Genomic DNA, 10,467 nt, shown 5'->3' on the forward strand with positions numbered 1-10,467 from the left:
ACAATAATTTGTCAGGATCAAGATTTCCTCATCTTTCTTTTTTAATGCCAAGCCATGCCAAAAATGTTTGGGCTTGTCTCCTATTTGTTATAGGTTCACTTGAATTTGGACTATTGAGCAGCATACGTGGCTTGGTTAATAATAGACCTTATTTGCTTGTACATTTTGTTTTGCCAATACAAATTGTGATAATACTCAGGAGATTTCTTAGGAGATTTGATCCTTTGTCTTGTTCATTATAAAGAGTGGGTGCAGCATTAATGAACAAAACGAAGCACCAAATCTTCTGAGTATCATCATACATGTATATATGATCTGAATTAGGAAAACATGGGTGTTGCTTTCCTAGCTGGAGTTGCACAGTATGTGTTTTTAAAAGCATTGTGCTTGCCTTTTTTTATTGTTCCAAATTTGTTTGTTTTCAGGCTAATGCCAAAGGTATTGTAGGAAATTTTAGAGGAGATGGTATGCTAAATGGTGGCATGTTGATAGTGTCTAAAGGAGGAGAAAAAGTGTTACTCAGTCACAAACAAGATTCACCCGGGGATCATGTGTCCAATGAGAAAATTCTTGAGGTGCTTGGCATAACTGCTGAGACAAAGAAAGAAGACAGTGAAGCAGAGGGTGGCGCAGCTCAAGTAGCATCATAGTTAGATTAATGTAGCATCAAGTTAATTATGGCAGAAATATAAGTTTAAGTAATATGCTTAATAATAATAATAGTAGTTGTTAGTTGAAGAAGACGTTGCGACAGACTGACATGGAATGCTTTTGCTGGGCTCTTAACAATCCATGAAACAGGTGCACTTTTGACATGATCATTGTAATGCAATGTTATAGTGCATTAAAAGTCACATTATGGCTCTTATTGCGTATTTACCAATTTACTCAGGCATGGCTTTAACCATGGTATGATGATAAAATTTGTTGATTGGATTCATGCATAAGTAGTACAGGTGAAATACACGACGTAATTTTGGAAAAAATGCAAAAACTCACTTATGCTCTGGATTCATTTTTCTTTGTGGAAAAGTAGTTTCTCCCTCCAGTGAAGTTAAGGGTGTATTATGTAACCAAAACTTTAATTATTTTGCTTACTTTTCTTTGGTACACAGTGAGTTAGGTTGTCGTATGATACCATTGTGTTAAACTTAAAGTATGAATGGTGGATGCTCTGACATGCTTAGCTACATTGTTGTACTTAAGGTGTTTGCACAGTTAAAACTAAGAAACATTGAACCTAATAAACTGTATTGGTGTTAAAAACTTTCAAAACATCGCTCATTCCCATAAATCACAAAATGCGATCAAGTTCTACACTTATTCCATATTTATCAATTTAAATTGGTCAGAATGGGAACCATGCATTGCACACAAACACAAATAATTTTTATCAGTGGCCTGTCAGTTTACTTAGTCGTGGCTTTAACTAAATAAATGTATGACAATAAAATTTGGTGATTTGATTCATTCATAATACATGAAAGTATTCATAATAATAATAATAACATTTATTTCTACTGCTCAAATTCAAAAAAGTTTTCAAATGTACCTTATTACTGTAGTACATGGAATACACAAAGAATTTTTAAAAAAATGCTCATACTTGGAAATTGCTCAGATTCATTTTCCTTTGTGGTGAAGTAGTTTCGTCTCCAGTAAGGTTTATGATGTATGTACATCCGAAACTTAATTTTGTTTACTTTTCTTGAGTGCACATGAGTTAGGTTGTTGTATGATACCATTATATGTTAAACTTGAAGCATGACTGGTGGATGAATTGACATGCTTAGCTACATTGTTGTACTTAAAGATGTTTGCAAAACTAAGAAATATTGAAGTGAATAAAAACTTTTGGTGCACTGGATGGGTGTACTTGGTTAGTTAGTCAACTGTCACGCTCTCCTAAAAAAAAAAAAGATTTTGCATGACTAGATCTTCGCTCATCCCACTGAGGTATTCCCAAGATGAATTAAACCCCAATGTATAACAGGTAAAAATGTTTATTTTAAAACTCACGCTATTCTTACCGCCGTGTGCCCTGCAATGTTTAATTTGGTTTCTTTCCGAAGAAACCATCGATTTTATCCCGCCGTGACTAGCTAACAAATATTTGTTATGTGAGTCAATAATATAGAAAAGTAAAAAAAAAAAGAAGGTGTCGTGATTAAGAATAAAAAATCGGGCCAGATTACAGAATACCCATCCACCTAAATTCAACATTTTCAGTATTTCACTACGGGACTGCGGACCGCTGTGGCAGTCCCCAGATCTACGACGGCGACGGTCGACGAAAACGTCACCTCAAAATATAACTTGGCTCTATCGTAAGTCTTGGGCGATTATTCAGTCTAGTTCGCGTCGTACAATGTGGGCAAAGTATCCTAAAAATAAATTGGTACGAGCGGTTTTGAGTGAAAACAGAGAATGAAAAAATTTCTCTGTTGCATGCTTTACGTTGTCGTCAAAACTTCAAATTTGGTGATTTCACGTCGTTATGCAGAGGACCGCAAAGATACTCCGTGCTGCACGTGGAGCACGATTATTTACGCTCTTTTAACCAATGATATTATTGATTTGTGGCGTTGTCATAGTCGTAGCCGTCGTCCTTTCTTAAATTCCCTATTATTCACTACGAGACTGCGGGACTTTGACTTCGGGTCCGCGAACTACGGTTGGGGGTGCAGCGATGGCGCAGAGGTGAGAGTATTCGCCTCCCACCAATGTGGCCCGGGTTCAATGTGGCCCGGGTTCGATTCCCAGAGTCGGCGTCCTATATGAGTTGAGTTTTTCTCCGGGTACTCCGGCTTTCCCCTCTCCTTGAAAACCAAAATTTGATTTGATTTGCGGTAACAGCTCTACAGCGCTAGAAGATTAGACACTTAAATAAAGTTCCTTTCCCTTTTTTTTTCCTTTCAGCTTTACTGCTCAAGTTAATAGTACTAGTAACATTCCTATTCATCGACTTTGGTACCGTGGTGACAAAGTTAAATTGTAACGCTTCTTGGTGAACGTGTATTCTGTAATTGCTCCAAAAATTGTCATAATCAAGGAAATAATGAAAATTTTAATCAGCTCCAGGGAAAGGTATTGATCACATCAAATATTTCAGCAAATTGTCACTCCGCTGTGTTGTGAAAGCAAGCGGATCACGAACCACGTTGTCACACAATCTTCGGTGAGATGAGAAACTGAAACTACTATCCATGATCGTGGCTGTGGTAAAAACGTTAATTCTACGAAAAGTACTTTTCTACTTGAACAAGTTTTTTTGTTCTCAAAAAGGTTTGATTTATTTTTGTAGTTTAACAACAATCGTTTCCATTGATAAATGGTGTTAAATGAAGTGTGACATTATGAATGACATTTTGATGACACGCAATAACCAATGATAAAGAGTATGATAAAGAGGTTCAATTTCATCAATCGATTTTGTCCAATCACCGCTCAGCTGATAGCAAATATTCGTTTGGTTTTTGTTCCGGAATGCAGACTTTCCGCTGGAGAGTAATTTGGGGGTGTGTAAGGTTGTAAGCGAAAAATATCGATCAGAGTGTGTTTTCACCATTACAGAAAGAGCTTTCAAGACTATGTCGGAAACAGATGAACTATCAAGTAAATTAGCCCATCGTCAGGCGCTAAACGAGGACGAAAACTTGCCAAGAAGGCAGCTAAAGGTCTTCAACCCTTACACGGAGTTTAAAGAATTCTCAAGGAAGCAGATAAAAGACTTCGAAAAGATGTTTAAGAAGTAAGGATTGGCATTTTACATATCTGTCATTTTAATCAGCTTTTATGTGTATTTAGAGCGAAAACGGCTAGCATTAGTCCAGAGGGTCCAGAGGGAATTCCTTGGACATTTCGTTTTCGTAGCTAATCGCATTTCTTAGCGAAAGTCGATAGCCTAGCCATCTTAAATTTCATCGTACTGTTCCATTTACCCCTAACAAGTAAGCTTAACAAATATTCTTTTTTCGTAAACTTTCTTTTTGTCGATAATAGGGAAGTATGAACAGTCACCGGGACACTGAAAAACGCAAACTGCAGACTGCATGTGCAGACCGTCTGTAAAATGAAAATTCGGTTAGCTAGCCTGAACTAGGCCTAAATAACATTCGGTAAGCCTAATTAGGCCTACATAATATTCAGGTTGGCCTGTTTACGGTTAGCTCTCAATAATAGTGTGGGTAACACCATATCTTACCCCTGGTCTGCACGGTCTGCATAGTCTGCAGTCTGCGTTTCGGCGTGACCGACAGTCACCTGACAAATTATAAGCAATTTATTTAGGTGGATTTGCACCAGAATAGGCTTAGGTTGTACATTCTTTGGAATTTCTAGTTCAAGGGTGCCTTAGTGAAGTTTTAGAAATGAAAAAAAGTTAAATTGTGTAGGATAGTGGATATTTTTGTGGTTAGCCTGACATTTTATGTCTCACCCTGGCAAAAGACTCCTTACCTGAATAGAGGTAATTCTTAAAGTTTCATCCAGTTTTCATACTATAAGTACTGCATTTATTTCCCCATCCATGAAAACATGAAATGGGAGTGGCTAACTGCTGCTACATTACCAGGAAGTTGAAAGTTCCTTACTTGTGCATTAGACTGGAAAGGTTGCTGCCACACTCGATCTTTTCCATTTCATGCATGCTTTCATTACCACAATGTTGTCTGTTAGATGCAACAGTTTCGTTATTTACATTTGATCATTTAGTCATTGAAATATAATTAGCCAGTTTTCTCTTCAGTATCAAAAGGATAAATATACAGTAGTCAATCTGGCCAATTTTCAGAACAGACAATATGAATCAAATGAGCTAATAAATACCCATGGTAATCAAATTCATGCATGATGCTGGTGCTTTTTTTGGTTGTGGCTGTTTTTGGTGATCAGTGTGTATAACAACGCAAAAAACACAGAAAAATCAATAATTATTAGTTAAAGTTAAAATAGGCACCAAATGGAAAAAAGCAATCTTTATCATAATTAGGTCATGTGGATACTTCCTTGATTTTTCCTACTCGGCAATATGTTTTTGCCCTTGGTTGTCAGGTAATGATATGAACCCAAGTCAGCAACAACAGATGATAATCCATAAATCACGGAAACCAGGGTTTTTAAAGCTGCATTTAAATATAGAGAGTATAGAAATGGTTTGGGTGAGGATTTAGTTGGGACAGCAAAGTAGTTGGTAGTGATTACAGGTACATTAACCAGCATCCGTCTTTGGTTGTCAAGCCTGTCTGACTCCTTGAATTAGCCTATTTTTGAAATGGTACTCTAATTCTTTAGTTTTTTTTCTCTGTTCAGATATGATGTCAAAAATGACCACTATTTGGATTTGATGGAAATGAAACAGATGATGGAGAAGCTAGGTGCACCACAGACACATATTGGGCTGAAAAACATGATAGCAGAGATTGATGAAGACAATGATGGCAAAGTCTCCTTCAGAGAGGTAAATAAATCATAAGTATAGGAATCGTATGAGCATGAGTGCATTTCGTGATTTATGGGCACGAGCGATGTTTGATGTTGATGTTCTATGGCTTGTGCAATTTGAGAACTTTCAAAACATCACAAGTGATCATTGATCTTGAAATCCATCAGCAAGTTAATTGTACAATTTTTTATGTATTGTATACTCAACAAAATCACTTTGTCACTTTGTTTCTATAGCAACTTCCATATTGCACTCTATAACCTCTTTTTGCACGCTATAACCTATTTATGCATTTGTCATTGACCAATCAGAAAAGTGACATTTCGTTTTGTATATAATACCGGTAAATGGTATTATAGAGTTACCACAAATTAGCCCAAAGGAAATAAGAAGTATATTGACTTGATGGGTTTCTTAATAAAGAGGTTTCTGTGGGGATTGCCAAAAGAAGCTAAGCTGTTCAAGGAATATTTCTTTAAATCTTGAGGTACTTAATAATTCCATTACTTATTAAGCAGGCAAATTAACTCATTGACTCCTGGGAGTGAGACTTACAGATTTTGCTAACGTCAGCCAGACAATTTTACTCATCAACTGAGGGCATCCTGGGGCATTTGAGGTGTCAGTGGGTTAACTGGTTGTTTGTCGTTTCAGTTTCTCCTAATATTCCACAAAGCTGCAGCAGGTGAACTTTCAGAGGATTCTGGGCTTAGCCAACTTGCTAAACTTGCTGAAGTTGATGTTGATGAAGTTGGTGTAGGAGGAGCAGCCAAGTTTTTTGAAGCTAAAGCAAAAGAACAAGCATTTTCAAGCAAATTTGAAGCAGAGATTCGTGCAGAACAGGAGGAAAAAAAGAAGCAAGCAGAAGAAGCTAAAGCAAGAAAAGCAGCTTTCCAGGCTAAGAAAGCTGCATTTGGTGTCAGTTAAGAACAGGGAATATAGGCTCACTTTTAGGAGATTTGTTGGGGACACTGAGGAGCTTTTAAGTAACTTTTCTACACCTTTGATCCCACCTTTTAGTGACTACAACAAGTATGGCGAAGTCAGAATTTCTAAAAAACAACACAACATTTATTGCATTTTTCATTTCCCTCTGTCATTGTAGCAGACCAGATCATTGGTTCATGCCAGGTGATGTAAAATAGGTTTCAATCTGCTTTTTAGATGAATGCATTTAATTAAATATACCAGTAATTGACAGCATAATTTGAAGTTTAGAGGCAGCTCTTTTTGAAAGGTTCAATAATAACCTCTGTACTATCTGGGGAATATTAGCCAAGGCTGTGGCAGTTCAGCCCGAGCGCAAAAATGACCGAGGGCCAATATTCCCCAGTACGGTCCCGAGCAAGTTGTTTAATAATGTATGACATTGTTTTTTTGAGAGATCAGACACTTCTCAGCTTGGTGAATGTTCGTAATCTTCATATTCCATCAGCAAACTTTGAATGAAATTAAATAAATTCTGCCACTTGCTGCAATAATAATAATTATTATTATTGTACTATTGTGATGAAAAATATTAAATTCCATTTTTCAAAAACTTTTTCTGTTTTGAGAGAGAAACAATGTGGAAATGGACCGTGTCCATGGTAATGGTCCGTACTATAAAATCTTGACTAAAAAAACCAGCCAATGAGAGTGCTATATTTAGCCTGAGAATTGCTTGCCATATAACGGGTCGCAGTTTTGGTGACCACATCAATATTAAAATCCATTGACTAACCAGAACCTGTATAAAACTCACCAGTGGTATTAACAATATCTACTATTATTATTGATCTTCCTGCTACAAAATGGCATCATTTGCAACACAGCCTAGATCAAGTCTTGTTGTCATAAGTTACTGTAAAACACCCTCAGTAGGTTATACGAATTTTACATGTTTTGCTGAAATAGTGTTAAAATATTGTGTTAGAATTCAATTTTGCTTTGTAAATGTACCTAGTTTTGATAACTAGCAACAATATAGGATAAGGGCTCTCCTACCTTGGTTATTAAATTAATTTCATAAGAAACTGGAAATGATGACTTTTCTTTGTCATAAGGGCTAGTGCTACCAATGGAGTGGTCCAGTGGAGCTGCTCTAACACTCTGTTTTATATTCAAGTCTTGCTAAGATCACCATAAGAAATGAGTTGTTCTTGTCAATCCCAAATTCAACTTCAGCATGCTTCATGAATATCCAACTGTGCAGAATTGTGTGATACTTGGTTAGCACCAACCACTGTAGTATCAGTCTCCAGGTTTAAGGTGGCTCAACCCAGTTTCAAAACTTTCAAGAAACTGTGCTCTCTGGAGGGAATGACTCTTCAACACTATCACCAAAGAGCTTTGTAATGTTACCATATGACACATTGTAGTTTCATATGGTAACATTAATGGTAATATTGTTACTGCTCAAAATATTGCCACAATGGATTACCAGAGTAACAGGAGAGTTATAAAAACACCCAAAACTTTGTCTTGAAATGCTAACATCTCAAAAGCAAACTTGGAAATTAGTCCCATGTTTTATTGCTGGAAAGTATCAAGCAGGTAAAGATGAAACTCTCGGTAAATATAAAAATGTTTAGAGCAGATTCAGATACACCTTCAGAATTAGAAATTTAAAATTGCTCTAAATCTGCTAGAGATAATTTCTTTTTAACTTTGTAGGGTGTTTCATTAATTTTTTGCCTGAGACTCACATTCTAGTGATAAAAAAATGGGGATCACTGAGTTCATTGAGATGTATGTATTTAGAGACAAAATATAGACAGTGTTAAGATGGCTTTCTTTTTGCCATGGTGATCTATATTTTATCACGAAGAGTCTGCTTAGCGATATTTAGAATTTTGTATGGTACCATAACATTGCTGTTGCATGAAACTGTTTTGTAGAGTCAATCCTTCTAACAAGACAGTCTTGGTCTCTTGAAAGTATTGAAACTGGTTTGAGACACCAACATGTAAACACTGGTTAGTTCCAACTGACCAGCTTTGAGCAACCTGGGATTAGTTGCCTCTGGCCAGTTAAATTTATTGACACTAATAAGTCCCTTCTACGTCACAGCCCACAAGCTGCAAGCTATAAATGCCACCCACTCTCTGTACAAATAATTTTACTTCCATTGGCCTGGTACTTGTCATTGTACTTAAAGTGCCCTTGAAACTAAAAATTAACTGAAGCTTATTTGAAAGACTTTTTGAAGAAAAGAAACATGGTGTTTTCATTTTTGAAACATCTCCTATATAATTATTGTTCTAAAGATATTTAAAGGGGCTAGATCTAACAAAACACAGGGAAGCCAAGAAGGGACATGGATGGGCAAAACTGGAGAGGATTGAAATGGATTGAATTTGGGTAAATTTGAAAAAACGTCAGCTCACCTTTTTTCAAATTTATATCAGTCTACATCAAAATGTCAATTAAACAGCTGGAAAATCATTCTCAGTTGCTATGTGGCCATGATTTTGCAAATGAAAGACTCTTCCTCTGTCAATTTGACGATTAGAGCTCATAATTAACAAAATTAAACAAAATTAACTAAAATAGCGTGACCTAGCCCCTTTAGTTTTTGTGTAAAAACTGATGATGTCGTCAGTGGTTCCAAAGGAAAACAAATCACAAAATATAGAATATCCTCAGAAATAATACAGCTGTTCTCTTCAAACTTGGCACCAGTAATGTACATCAATCAAGGGATAAAATGACATCTATTGTGCAGTTCAGTTGCCATGGCAACAGTTTTGCTTTCAGATAAAGTTTGTGCGGAACTGCTCTTCCCACTTCTTGTGTTAACCAAACATCATTCACGCAAACTAAATGAGTCTATTAGGAGACCTATGGCAACATAGGCTCTACGTGTGTTTTGAGCAGGACTGTCTGTCTTGCCTTATTTGAGAGGAAATTTTGATAGTTCCTTTACGACCAAAATGGACTGAAGCCAAAAGTGTTGTCATGGTTATGTCATACTCTGCACTGTCTTGTACCTTACTCATACCAAGTTTGAATAATATCGCTGTGGAACCACTGATGATGTCTCAAATTTGCATACCACAAAAACTCAAATCTCTGAAAAGAAAAAAAGATACTTCAAAACAGAAAAGGCCATTCTTCATTATTTTGAAGACCCGTTCAAATAAGCATCAATGATCCTTTACTTTAAAGGCACTTAAAAGAAGAATCACAGCACAGCAAGGCAATCATGCCTTGCCTCGACAATTTGTAGAATTTATAAAGAGTCAACTGAAAATTTCAGAAAAAAACAGTGACACAGATAAATTAAAATTTCCCATTTGATAACAGATCAGGGAAATCTCTAACACTGTTTATGATAAAATCCGGATTATTCTCGCTGATAAACTCCAACGTTTGTGTCCCAGTTAAAACGGCCACTGTCCAACAACCAGCATTTTTGCCTTCATCAATGTCAGCTTTAGTGTCTCCGATTTTAACAACAGAGCGCGGGTTGGTAATGCCACAACACTTCATGGCTTCTTGTATCATGGCAGGATGGGGCCTTCCTCGGCCAGCTTTTTCAGCACTACAAATGCAGTCAACAAGGTCCTTCCATTTCAAAGTAGATACAACTGATTCGACAACATCGTGAGGGAAGCCACTACCAACAGCAATTTTTACTCCCCACGATTTTAGCTGGCGAAACACTTCAGTGGTTCCAGGAATTTCATTCTTAATAGAAGAAAGATGCTTTTTCAGGAATACCTTAAAATCTTTGAAGAGAACTTCCACGTTAATGCTGGAAGACGTGTGAGAGCAAAGTTCATTTTCGATGATGCATCGAATGGCGTCTTTTTTCTCTAAGCCACGGTATTTGTTCACAGTTTCAGGTTCAATGTTAAGCCCGTGTTTGTTGAAACTGTCTTTCATAGCAATAACAACAAGAGGAATTCCTTTTACCTTGTCATCAACAGTTGTTCCAGCAAGATCAAACATTACCAATTTAATATGTTGGTGATGTTGTTTCCTTCCGTCCGCCATGTTTACACGGTATGCCGAAATAATGGAATTCTGGAATGGTGGAA

The 10,467-nt window shown here is 36.8% G+C and overlaps 2 protein-coding genes and 1 pseudogene across 2 annotated transcripts; 2 read left to right on the plus strand and 1 right to left on the minus strand.

The window, feature by feature from the left end:
* The window catches only part of LOC138051143 (prostamide/prostaglandin F synthase-like), an 8,680-nt pseudogene extending 6,815 nt beyond the window's left edge, over positions 1–1,865 (plus strand).
* Positions 1,866–3,473: 1,608 nt separating this feature from the next.
* Positions 3,474–7,465, plus strand: LOC138051146 (EF-hand domain-containing protein D2-like). Its single transcript, XM_068897301.1, has 3 exons — positions 3,474–3,751; positions 5,311–5,458; positions 6,098–7,465. Exons 1-3 carry the CDS (start codon positions 3,591–3,593, stop codon positions 6,368–6,370), a joined length of 582 nt encoding a protein of 193 aa, XP_068753402.1. The 5' UTR covers positions 3,474–3,590; the 3' UTR covers positions 6,371–7,465.
* Positions 7,466–8,526: 1,061 nt separating this feature from the next.
* LOC138051145 (phosphonoacetaldehyde hydrolase-like) lies at positions 8,527–10,467 on the minus strand. The gene has a single exon (XM_068897300.1). It carries the CDS (start codon positions 10,421–10,423, stop codon positions 9,707–9,709), a length of 717 nt encoding a protein of 238 aa, XP_068753401.1. The 5' UTR covers positions 10,424–10,467; the 3' UTR covers positions 8,527–9,706.

Source organism: Montipora capricornis, chromosome 6 (assembly GCF_036669925.1).
Source record: "Montipora capricornis isolate CH-2021 chromosome 6, ASM3666992v2, whole genome shotgun sequence".
Taxonomy (NCBI): Eukaryota; Metazoa; Cnidaria; class Anthozoa; order Scleractinia; family Acroporidae; genus Montipora; species Montipora capricornis.

Coding starts and splice junctions, on each gene's coding strand:
- LOC138051146 (XM_068897301.1), top strand. CDS start 3,591: ATGTCGGAAACAGATGAACTATCAAGTAAATTAGCCCATCGTCAGGCG. Junction 3,752..5,310: donor TTCGAAAAGATGTTTAAGAA/GTAAGGATTGGC, acceptor TTCTCTGTTCAG/ATATGATGTCAAAAATGACC. Junction 5,459..6,097: donor GCAAAGTCTCCTTCAGAGAG/GTAAATAAATCA, acceptor TTGTCGTTTCAG/TTTCTCCTAATATTCCACAA.
- LOC138051145 (XM_068897300.1), bottom strand. CDS start 10,423: ATGGCGGACGGAAGGAAACAACATCACCAACATATTAAATTGGTAATG.